General features: G+C 56.2%; 1 protein-coding gene across 1 annotated transcript; it reads left to right on the top strand.

The window, feature by feature from the left end:
• The first annotated feature begins 2,674 nt into the window (after positions 1–2,674).
• MAP6D1 (MAP6 domain containing 1) lies at positions 2,675–10,932 on the top strand. The gene is made up of 3 exons (XM_021674492.2): positions 2,675–3,066; positions 9,440–9,557; positions 10,201–10,932. Exons 1-3 carry the CDS (start codon positions 2,675–2,677, stop codon positions 10,279–10,281), a joined length of 591 nt encoding a protein of 196 aa, XP_021530167.2. The 3' UTR covers positions 10,282–10,932.
• The last annotated feature ends 1,476 nt before the right edge of the window (positions 10,933–12,408 follow it).

The following is a 12,408-nucleotide window of genomic DNA, read 5'->3' as shown; positions in this document are numbered from 1 at the left end:
ACGGGGTTCTGTTCTAAACTCTGTCGCTTCTGAGGAGAGAATTCTCTTAGCCATCATTTTGCCAGTGAGGAAACAGGGCACACGTGGTGTAGGGGCACTGGCCAAGGTCACAGTGTTTTGCTCTGACATCTGCTAACAGCACTGTGACATAGATGAGGCAAGATGTGATCTCCAGAGATGGGCTAGGAGGCTGAGTTCTCAGGGACATTCCCTCTAGAGTCCAACATTAATTCACATCATGCTTTGGGCAGACCAGGCAAAGAGGCAATGAAGACATCTCTCTGTCCCTGCTTTGTGACTGGGAAAAAGAAGTCCCCGTGGCACCTCCTGGTCCATAAAAGCCCTGGATGCCGGGGCCTCTGTGAGCGGCCAGAAAGCCTTGCTGTCCACAGCCCCGCTCCTCATTGCCCACGAGGATGCTTCCCTTTCTCCTCTCAGCTTCTCTGGGGACCCTCGATCCCTGCCTTCAAGGCCGTGCCCTCCGGCCTGTGGGCGTCTCGGCTGTGCCACCTCCACTGGCATCTGAAGTGCGGGCGCCTAGGAATGTGCCGTGGCTGCTGTCCCCTTACTCCGCACACGCTTGAACAGGTGCTCACTCTGGCCTCAGTTGTCTGAGGATTCTGAGTTCAGGAGCCACAGAATCTCTCCGTACTCTACTAAATGTGTCTACTGCAACACAGGCATGGTTCCAGACACTGGGACCACCCCCTACCCTGCACAGGCCCTCAAATAGCACTCGGCCTAAGGAGTCACGTGAGTGATCAGTGAAGCCTGACACTTATTTCTAGACTCCAGCCCGCAGCTCTCCCAGTGCCTGTGCCTCTGCGGTGGTCCCCGCCTCTTAGTTCCTGGACTGTTGAGCCTGCTCCTCCAGCTGGTCTCCAGCACATCCCTGTGCTGCTCCATATGACTGCCAGAGTGCTGAAAACGCCTCATTCCTATGTGGTCACTTGTGAAAAGCTTTTATTTGAGACAGGGTCTCTCTTGTGCAGGCTGGAGTGCAATGGTGCAATCATAGCTCACTGTAGCCTTGAACTCCTGGGCTCAAGTGATCTTCCTGCCTCAGTCTCCCAAGTAACTGGGACTACCAGCACACACTACCACGCCTGGCTAATTTTTTAAAGGTTTTGCAGAGATAGGGTCTCACTATGTTGCCCAGGCAGATCTCAAACTCCTGGGCTGAAGCAGTCCTCCTGCCTTGACCTCCCAAAGTGCTGGGATTGTAGGCATGAGCCACCCGCACCCCAGACATACGAAAAACTAAAATTCCTTAGTGTGGCCACCAAGACCCTCCATGGCCTGGTCTCTGCTATCTCCGCTGAACCCTCCTCCCTTGTGACCTACATTCCCACCAGGCCCAACCACCCTCATGACAGGTGGCAAGTCCGGCCTTCCGCAGCCCTCCTCTCATGCCCACCTGGCTTTGTCAGTTCAATTACACTTCCTTCCATCTGTGACCACCACACTAAACCACCTGAAGGCACCCGGAATTATTCCTAGCACATAGTAAGTGCTCTTTGACTGTTGTTTGATCAGTGAAGTAATAAGAAAGCTGTTCTCTTTTCCTCTGAGATGGAGAACTTTAGTCACAAGCGTCATCTGCTAGGGCTAACCCAGGGCTGCGGTGCACACTCCCCCAAGGCAGTTCACTCTGACCCCAGTGTCCCCTACACCTGGTGCTGCGCCTGCTGCCAGCCGTCTTGTCACTCTGCTACAACTTCAAGCTAAGACAGGCAATGTTTTGGGAGATTAATCTGTTTTCTGACTGGCCAGGGCTGTTCCGCAGTCCTCTGCCAGGCGCAGACTGGATACCTTCCAAGTCCAAACTTGAAATGGAGCTCTGGGTAATTAATGCTGTCTCAATAGTGCTATTAGTAATTGGTCTGCAGTGTATACTGAGGGCATGTGTCAGATACTCAGAAAGGCGTTTGTGGGTACTCGGGGGTTGTCTGAGACCGTGTCGTGCATTGAACAGACCTGCCTTTCTGCTAGAGGATCCCTCAACAGCTCAGCCTGGAAACAGCCATGTGGGCGCAGGAGGAAAGGAACTCGATAGCTTAGCGGCCAGTTCTGTGGCCGCTTTCTAAAACTAACGCCTTTGGAAATGGCCATGCTTTAAAATTAGGAATTTCAGAACCCAGGGAAAGGTCGATTGGCGGCTAATGCTGATTCTAATGAAAAGTGGATGGTTGTCACAGATGGAGACTAGCACTGTAAAGGCAGATAGGCGGCGACTCACAGGCGGACTGAAATCCGTGTTCTCCGGGAAGCAGGGCCCCGAGTCTTCCCTGACACCCTCATTGCTGCACCGTCCCTGTGCCCGCGGAGTCCCTGCGGTGCAGCCTGGCACAAATGCACAGGGCTGTTTGTACGACGACATTGAGGGAACTTTGGATTCAATTCTGAGCATTCTTCAAGTTGGACCCTTGTAAATGACTGCAGGCGGTTTCCAGTGCCCCCTGGAGACGGTGTAGCCTTTCCCCCGGCCCCGCCCCGCCCAACTCCAGCTGGGGCTGCTGCCGAGTGCGCCCCCTCCCGGGACGGCCACCCTCGGGCTGGGGGACGGCGCTGCGGCGGCGCGGGGCGGGCCGCGGGGGCGGGGACACCGGGCGTGGGAGGCGCGGCCGGGAGCGCCGCGCGCGCGGGGAGCGGGGCGGCGGGCACCGGGGCTGGCATGGCGTGGCCCTGCATCAGCCGCCTGTGCTGCCTGGCGCGGCGCTGGAACCAGCTGGACCGCTCCGACGTGGCGGTGCCACTGACCCTGCACGGCTACTCGGACCTGGACAGCGAGGAGCCAGGCCCGGGCGGCGGCGCCGCCTCGCGCAGGGTCCAGCCTCCCGCGGGCGCCCGGGACCGCGGCCGGGACGTGCCGCTCACTCAGTACCAGCGTGACTTCGGCGTGTGGACGGCGCCCGCCGGGCCCAGGGATGCGCTGCCGGGGCGCGGGCCGGGGACGGGCGGCCGCAGGGACAAGTCCTCCGCGCCCCGTGCGCCCGGCGCCCGCGGGGTCTACGTGCTGCCTGTTGGAGACGCGGACGCGGCTGCAGCAGCGACCACGTCGTACAGGTAAGGGCTGGGGAAGGACCGCAGCGAGTCCCCACCCTGTGGTGGGAGGGTGGAGGCGCCCCGGGAGCCCGGATCCCACGCGACCTCGGAGCTGCCGGCCGTCTCAGAGGTCACCCCCTGTGGTCCGTGGGCACTGCAGGTGTCGCCTTCGCTGCTCTGTCCCCGGACTCAGTGCTCCAGCACCCCCGAGCCGGGAGCGCACCGCGGCCCTCGCAGCGCCCTCCTGGGGCCTCCCTTTCACTCCCACCACCGGGCCTAGCCGTGCAAGGGATGCGGAGACCAAGGCACCCAGCTCCCGCTGGTCACTGCCTTCTGGGGGCGTTGGGGGTGAGGACCGAGCGCAGGGTCCCGAGTGGGTGAGCCCTTCAGGGTCCCGCGGTGGCAGGGATTGCTGACGGCTTTCAGTTAAGACAGTCTGCGGGCCCTCCCCGCCTCCCAGCGCAGCTCTGTCCTGGACAGCCGAGGGCGTTCTGCCTTTTTCCCTCTTAATACAAAAGTAATGTAGAAAAATGGGAAAGTACAGAAATGACAACAATATAAATCCCTCCGGAATCCCTCCCCAGACGAGTTCTACTCCGTAACGTGCGCTGGGTGCGTATGCACTGATAGATTTTTACGTGGCTAGATTCTTACTGCACACTTCCTTTTCACCCGTTGTAGAAGTCTGTCCATGTTACTACATGTTCTGCAACACGAATCTTAATAAACGTGCAGTATTTTATCCTATGGATATGCCTCTGTATCTCTAAGCTGTATCTGTCTTCTTACCAACGATTTCGGGTATTTAAGGTGGGGCTAGTAACAGCACTAATTTTCCTTTGATGCAGCTGCTTCACTAAAAGGAATTTTCCCTACAGGTATCCTACAAGGTGGGGTGGCAGCTCAGGAGCGTAAGACACGTGGAGACGCCATCCCACAACCCCGTCCTGCTGCTGCAGGGGACTGGGTAATTGTAGCACAGTCGCGGAATGCGATCTTAAATACAGGCGTACCAAAAAAGCAAGGTGCACAGCAGCGCGGAGGCTATCTGTGTTTTAGGAAGGGGTATTTATACACACACATGCTCAGATGAGCACAGGGGTCTCTGATGGATGTCTGAGATGGTAGCGTTGGGGAAAGGAACTTGAGCGATGGGGACTGCCAGGGGTGGAAGGAGGCTTTTCACGATGCTCTTTTGAACCACTGCTTTTTTTTTCCTTTGTAACATGTCTATGTATTACCTATCTTTTTCGCTTTTTTTTTTTTTGGAGACGGAGTGTCACTATACTGCCCAGGTTGTAGTGCAGTGGTGCAATCTCTGCTCACTGCAATGTCTGCCTCCTGGGTTCCAGCGATTCTCCTGCCTCAGCCTCAAGAGTAGCTGGGATTACAGGTGTGTGCCACCACGTCCGGTTAATTTTTATTTTTAGTTATTTTTAACTATTGCTATTTTTGAGACAGTCTTGCTCTGTTGCCCAGGCTGGAGCGCAATGGTGCGATCTCAACTCACTGTAACCTCTGCCATCGGGTTCAGCATATTCTCCTGACTCAGCCTCCTGAGTAGCTGGGATTACAGGGCCCACCACCACACCCGTCTAAGTTTTGTATTTTTAGTAGAGACGGGGTTTCACCGCGTTGGTCAGGCTGGTCTCAAACTCCTGACCTCATGATCCACCTGCTTCAGCCTCCCAAAGTGCTGGGATTACAGGCGTGAACTACCACGATTGGCCTTTATTTTTCTTTTTTTTTTTTGAGATGGAGTCTCACACCATCACTCGGATTGGAGTGCAGTGGCACGATCCTGGCTCACTGCAACCTCTGCCTCCCAAGTTCAAGCGATTCTCCTGCCTCAGCCTCCTGAGTAGCTGAGACTACAGACACCCTCCACCACATCCAGCTAATTTTTAGTAGAGATGGGGTTTCACTATGTTGGCCAGGCTGGTCTCCAACTCCTGACCTCATGATCCACCCACCTTGGCCTCCCAAAGTGCTAGGATTACAGGCCACTGCGCCTGTCCTAATTTTTATATTTTTAGTAGAGATGGGGTTTCACCATGTTGGCCAGGATGGTCTTGAGCTCATGACCTCAGGTGATCCACCCGTCCCGGCCTCCCAAAGTGCTGGGATTACAGGCGTGAGCCACTTTGCCCGGCCAAAAAATAACTTCTGTGATAAGCATCCTTATGGCTAAATCTTTGTTCATATCATCATTTCTTTGGGATAAATTCCTACCTGTGGAATTAAAGAGCCAAAAGGTATGAACTTATCCCCCCAATTTTATTGGTTTTAAAAACCAAGCTGGGCACAGTGGATGACGCCTATAATCCCAGCACTTTGGGAGGCTGAGGCAGGAAGATCACTGGAGTCCAGGAATTTGAGACCAGCCTGGGCAACATAGTGAGACCCCATCTCAAAAACAAAACAAAACAAAACAAAAACAAAGGTGGTCTCAGCCACTCGGTAGGCTGAGGTGGGAACATCTCTTGAGCCTGGGAGGTCGAAACTCCAGCCTGGGCAGCGACAAAATCACCCTCCCCCAGCCCCCAAAAAACCCCAGCCGTATCAAGGCGTTATTTCCAAATCATACAGTTCATCCATTAGAGACGCACAGCTGGATGACTTTTGACAAATATATCCACTTAGTTGCTATCACTATTCTCAAGACACATTACCATGTCCCCAGGAGGAGGCTCCTTCATAGGTCCGCACTTTGTGAGGAACTCACTGGGGGACAGTGGTTGCAGGTGGGTCGTGCTCAAGCGGGAGTGGGCGACACCCGACCGCAGTGCTCAGGCCCTAGCCAGCTGGAGGGGCCTGAATGGCAGAGAGGTCTGGAAGGGCAGAAGTCCCGAGTGAGTAGGGCATTCCAGTGGATGATGATCTAGGCACCTGCGCAGGGCAAGGGGTGGAGCTTGCAGAGAGACAGCTTCTGCTCCAGGAAGGAGACGCTTTCTGTCACAGTCTGACCATGGAGTTAGCTGATTTGCATGATGCTGGGCTCCTCTTTACTAGGGATGTTCTAACAGAGGCTTAGCTTTTATTTATTTAAGACAAGGTCTAACTCTGCTGCCGAGGTGGAGTGCAGCGGCAGAAACACTGCTCACTGCAGCCTCGATCTCGCAGGCTTGAAGGAGCCTCCCACCTCAGCCTCCCAAGTAGCTGGGACCACAGGCACGTACCACCATGCCCAGCTAATTTTCTATTTTTTGTAGAGGCAGGGTCTTACTATGTTGCCTAGGCTGGTCTTGAACTCCTGGGCTCAAGTGATCCTCCCACCTAAGCTTCCCAAAGTGCTAGGATTACAGGTGTGAACCACTGCGTCTGGCTGGCTTGGCTTTTAGCAGTCCTTCGGCCAGGCGCGGTGGCTCAACGCCTGTAATCCCAGCACTTTGGGAGGCCAAGGTAGGTGGATCACGAGGTCAGGAGTTTAAGACCAGCCTGACCAACATGGTGAAACCCCATCTCTACTAAAAATACAAAAATTAGCCAGATGTGGTGGTGGGTGCCTGTAATCCCAGCTACTTGGGAGGCCGAGGCAGGAGAATCGCCTGAACCTGGGAGGTGGAGGTTGCAGTGAGCCACGATGTGCCACTGCACTCCAGCCTAGGTGACAGAGTGAGACTCTGTCTCAAAAAATAATAAATAAATAAATAAAAGCAAGCAGCAGTCCCTCATCTGTGTGGAACATCCGGTGAGTGAATGCCCACCCAGGCCTTCCCAACTCTGGTGGCGGTAAAGGTGCTGGCTGTCACCTTCGCTGCTTTAAGGCACAGCAGGCGCTGGGCTCAGCACCCCCCGAGATTAGCCCCTGTGGCCTTCGGGGAGTGCTTGCCATTCCCATTCTACAGATGAGGAAACTGCGAGGCCGGCACAGCTCTGAATGGCAGAGAAGGGAGCGGAGCCCATCTGACTTGCCTCAGAGATCGAACTTGAACCCCCCAGGTTTTCATCCCCTAAGAGCTGCCTCCTTGCAGTCACTCGCTTCCTTGAACTGTGCCCCGAGGCCAGCCGTGGAAGAGCCTTGACAGACAGGAGTTGCCTCACTGGACCTCTCACCCCCTGCGTGTCAGTCTAGGTGGGTCGGTCTCTCCAACCCTTTCTTCATCCAAAAAGCAGGAAGAGCAAGAGCTTGGCCTCCTGGACCCTGCCCTCAATTCGGGCAGAAACACAGGATCACTGTTGAACTTGGCCCCCCAGCGCCATGCCAGCGGGCCTCTGGGACCCCTCACCTTCCAGCTCTGGGACCTGGCACAAGCCGCTCCATTCTGCCTTGTCTTGCAAGATGCACATCATCTAAGTAAACCTTCAAGAAATCCAGAAAGCAAAGGAAACGAAGAGCCAGGAGTCCCGATGTGAGTGCTGTGTGGCCACTTGTAACCCAGGGTTCTTGAGGGAGTGCCCAGAGCTCCCCAGGCCTCCACTTCTCCACCCCTGCAGGGCCTGCCTTGCTGGCCTGGCCACATGGGCACAGCAGCTCCTCCCACCGCCATCCTGGCTCCCTCCGGATTCCTCCTCCGGGCTGTTCAGCACCTTTGGCCCTGGTGCTCGCCCTGCTTGCTTCCGGAAAACAGTCCCTGCTCCCTGGTCGTTTCCCTCCTTCCTTCTAGGCGGGTCAGTTAAAGGCCTGACCGTTCAAGTTCCACAAGACTCGGCCCCACTTTTCTGAGTGCCTGCCGTGAAGACTCATGACCTCAGGCACGTGGGTCAGCAGCCCCACTTTTCAGAAGAAACTAAGGCTCAGGGAAGTTAAGCGATTTGTCTGAAGCCGTATTGGGCTGAGAACCGAGGCCTCCTGATCCTCCATCCGGAACTCTCCGCGGTCCCCTGGGCAGCTCTGGCTCTGGCGGGAAGGACTGCAGCCCCCAGGTTCTGCTGAAGCCCACAGGAAGTGCTGATGGAACATGCTGGAACACTGTAAGGGGGCTAAGCGGGCGGGGAGGACTGCATTTCTTGTTCATCTTCTTGGCCTGAGCCATTAGTCTGTTTTCTTTTTCTCTAGGCAGTTACCGGGTCCTGCGACTTTGGGCTGCAGCCCTGGGCCCCTCCTCTGGTGGCTGCCAGGATAGCTGTAGTCTATGGCTCTCGTCACTTCCTGCTCTGGCACCCCTGCAGCCACCTCAGAGCAGCAGGCTTAGGATGCCAGGCCCAAGGCTGAGTGCCGGCATGCGAGGTGTTTTGGGGACAGAAGGGCACGCCCAGGGGAGGACCTGCTTCCCCAGGAGAAACAGAGCAGCAGATGGTTTGGGCAGCTGGTCTTTTGAACCTTGAAGCTTCAGGAGTGAAAATTACCTGATGGGGCCCGGCCCAGCTCTCCTCCTGGAACCCAAGTGCTGGCCATGGACACAGCCATTCCCTGCCCACGCAGCCTGTCCAGTGGCGCCCCAGCTGTGCAGCTGCCAAGGAGAAAGGGAGCTTTGTTGACCTCAGGGCCTGAAGCCCAACCGCGGCAGGATCCAACCCGGGCAGGAGCAACCCTGTGCACGTGGGTGCCAGCCCGGGCTAGCTGGACACCACCACCTCGGCCAGGTGCTCCTGGGACATGGACTTCTGCCCTCCTGACCTCCCCATCTTGCAGAGGAGTGGGTAGAATTAAAGGAGGTCCCTTTTGTTCAGAGAAATGGAGGCAGTCTTTTCATCAAGAAAGCTGCTCCCAGGACATGGAGCTAGCGGTGCCAGCCTCATCCTCTCTCTCCAGGGGGCTGCCTTCCCCGACCACGCCACCCTCCCCACCACAGGCTCAGCAAGAGCGCATGACCCACTCCCTCCAACATGTAGAGAGCTGTGCAAAGACCGGGAGTTGTTTGAGATGGTCATTGTGATCCATTCTCTGCATGAGTTAATCAGACGAAGTATAAAAAAACAAAGTTCTGAGCCTAATTTTTCTTTTTGGTCTTAAGCAGGTTTGGCAGGCCAGGGCTGTGCCCAATGCTGAGGGCAATTCCTCTTCCGGCGTAAGGGGCCTGAAGCCGCCTGGCTTTGGGGGCAGCTGCGGGAGAAGCGCAGTGGGGCAGGTAGAGCACGGGGGCTGGTCCTTCTCCAAGACCCAGCAGTACCAGGTGCTGACTGGGCTCTGCTCTGAGCCTGCCGCTCGCCTGCAATGTGAGAATAAGTTTCCTCTCCTGCTTCCTTAGGGGCTGGGGTGAGCCCAGATGACCCAGCGGATGGCTGAGGTGAGGGCAGGGTGGCTGCACACCTCCTTTCTCCTGGAGCTGGGCCTGCCTGGGAGTGCGCTGGCCTGCTGGTTCTGTCTTTGGGAAGAGGATAAGGACTGCCTGGAGCTCAGGAGGGTTTTAGCAGTGGACAGGGCTGAGTACGGGCAAAGCCGTAGCCCTGGGGAGTCGGGGAAGGGGTTGGCTGACCCTGTACAAGGTTGTGACCGTGTTCTCTGTTCTAGACAGGAATTCCAGGCTTGGACCGGAGTGAAGCCCTCAAGATCCACAAAGGCAAAACCAGCCAGAGTCATCACAACCCACAGTTCGGGATGGGACAGCAGCCCTGGGGCGGGCTTCCAGGTCAGCCTGAGGCTGGTGCCAGGGTTGTGGGTACAGAGGCCTCTTTCCCAGGGCAGGGATTAGGAGCCAGATTTTCATGTTGTAAAATGGCATTATGACCAGGGACAGCAGTGCCCAACCAGATATCCCGAACAAAGACCCAGGGTACTTCTTCGTCACTGGCCAGCTGGGTGCCTCTCTGGTGCTGGCGTCTGGTGAGCAGGCGCTCTGCCTCCTAAATCTCCATCTTATCGTTGACCACGGAACACAAGTGACTGGCCCCTCCGCACACAGAGCATCTGCGTAAGAGGGAAGAGGCGCTGGAAAGGACCAAATGAGCACCCGGGCGCCATGCGGGGTGAACTGCGCGGGAGGCGGCCGGGGGCTGTGAGCACAGGGCAGCGAGCTGGAGGGTGCTGGGAGCTGCAGGCGGGAACAGAGCTCCCTGATTCCCGGGTGGTTCCGGGAGCAGAATGAAAGGTCTGTGTGCCACCGAGCCCCTCACGCAGCGATGCCTGCAACTCACAGTGCGCGAGTCCCCGCCGGCCCTTCAGGTCTCAACTCCTGGAGGATGAAGAGGGCGGGAGGGGATTCTTTCCAGGTGTTGGGGGGTAGGGAGTGAAGGAAAAGTCCCACTAACATGTGGCCACACTTCATTTTTCAGGTCCCTGAGGTGAGGAAGAAGTTCACTCCTAACCCCTCCGCCATCTTTCAGGCCTCAGCGCCAAGGATTCTCAACGTGTGACTGCCTGCGCCGTGACACCATGGCTGCTGAGAGGACTGGCGAGCAGCCTCAGGACCCACTGCCGCTGGGCCAGGCAACAGCATGGCATGGGCCCCTCCTGGAGGGCACAGCCCTCTCAAAGCTGTCGCCAGGGACCGTGTGCTGGTGTGGAGCAGACACACCAATGGACCTGGCACACCCAGCTCAACTCAGCCGTCCTCCCGAGAAGCCCACGGAAGGCTCACACGTGTGTGACTGCCATGTGGCCATCTGAGGAGCCTGAGGATCAAGTCAATTGGCAACGAACTGGTCCACGGAAGCTGAGGAATGTGGACGCATCGGCCCTTGGAGAACCGGTGATGTCCAGTTCCGGTGGGTCTCCCAGGATGCATGACCACTTGATTTTACAACCTATGCGAATCCAAGGTAAGACCCTTGGCTTTTCCTACAAATGGCCCCTGCGGTTGAAGCTGTAGGCATCTTGGACCGTCACCTGCATGACTCGTGATGCTGAGTGTCCAGGAGGAAGTTTCCAGAAGAAACAGACCACAAGTCACGGGGCCTCCACCTCACAGACCTCCTTATGGCCACGAGCCTCATGTTTTAACAAAACATTTCTTGGGATTGAGTGAATCACATTTGCCTTGTGGTAAGTGTCTAGAGACTCAGTCCACATTTTATTACTAATTATTTTCCCCCTAACGTAAGGATGACAAAGGCATTGCTGTACATGCTGGCTAAGAACTGGGAGCGTTTTTGGGAAGGTGGCATTTGCCTCACTCCCCGAAATACCTTAAAATGGCATCTGCACCAACCCTTCCCCTCCTGTCTACCCTGCTCACGCGTGCAGTGATGGGCACTCACCACCTTTTGAGGAAGTAGTTGATTTTCTCTGGCAAGCTCTCCTAACTTCCTCCATGAATTCCAACCAGCATGGCCACACAGGTCATGCCTGGTCTCTTCTTTGCATAGCAGCCCTTCACACATTTGAAGGGTCTACATCCCTTTTTAAAGCCCAGAGGCATAAGCTCGGGACCATCTTCAGGAAGGCAATTTGTGGATTTCCCTTTGCATCTTTCTTCCCCTCCAGCTCCCAAGTGGTTCTAGTCTGACAAGTGTCTAAGCTGCAGGTGGTGGCACTCGGGCCTCAGAGCCACCAGACGTGCAGGTGGGGCTGTGCCTGCAGCTCTGGCTGCCTGTGCAGCAGCCCTCCCAGGTGCTAGGCCTGGCAGGCACAGCCCTCCCCTCATGCCAGCAAAGAAAACGCTCTTGATGAGAGGCTCACTCTAAAGAAACCCACATTCTGTGCGCTTACCCAAGGGCTTCTGGTGTTTCAGACTTCACGGCTTGCATGTCTGATGTTTCTAAGAGAAAAGGGGCTGCCTGCCGGGTGTTCTGTGGGAAATGAGATTAAACTGTACAACCTCAGATTTTACTAAAATGCAAAAATGTGGTTTCAATTGAAATGATAAACACAAGTCTCATACTTTCCCACCAGTCTCTTGGTGCTAAGCACTTCGGTTTGGCCCGGCTGCTGCCACACCCCAGATCCTGAGCAGTTCTTGCTGTGAGCCGCAGGGCATGTTGTCAGGTACCGTCCACAGAACCCAGCCTGTCCCCTGCACTCACCCAGGCACCTCGGGTAAAGGGACTCTCTGAAGCTGCACTCAGGCCCCAATCCTAACTAACTTCTCCCCTCGCTAGCTGGGAGCAATTGGAGTTCCGTTCCTTCACCCTAAAAGCAAGGACGCTACCAGCTACACTGTGTTGCTTGCCAAGAGCATCCGTGTTTATGGGTGGGGTGCTCAGTACAGGAAGTAACCAAGGCATAGGTGTTAGGATTGAGTCTTTGCTGCCTCACTTGCCTGAGAGCCAGCTCTTCCCACCTGCAGCTCCCAGCATCCTCCAGCTCACTGCTCTGTGCTCACAGCCCCTCCCCCCTCCCACCCAGTGTCACCCTGCACAGCGCCTAGGCGGCTTGTTTGTTCCTATAATGGGCCGCTCAGCTCTGCTGCACCTCAGCCAGGACCAGCTGGACCCGCCCCTTCCTGGCAGTGCTGGTGGGCAGCAGCACTGGAGGCCTCAGCACACCCACCAGGCCTGACTGTAAGGCAGACAGATACCCAAGAGCCTTTCTGCAATGCACAG

Source organism: Aotus nancymaae, unplaced genomic scaffold (genome assembly GCF_030222135.1).
Source record: "Aotus nancymaae isolate 86718 unplaced genomic scaffold, 86718_ANA_hifiasm-v0.15.2.pri h1tg000067l, whole genome shotgun sequence".
NCBI lineage: Eukaryota > Metazoa > Chordata > Mammalia > Primates > Aotidae > Aotus > Aotus nancymaae.
The sequence above is the reverse complement of the archived record's forward strand: the minus strand, read 5'-3'. Positions and strand labels throughout refer to the sequence as shown.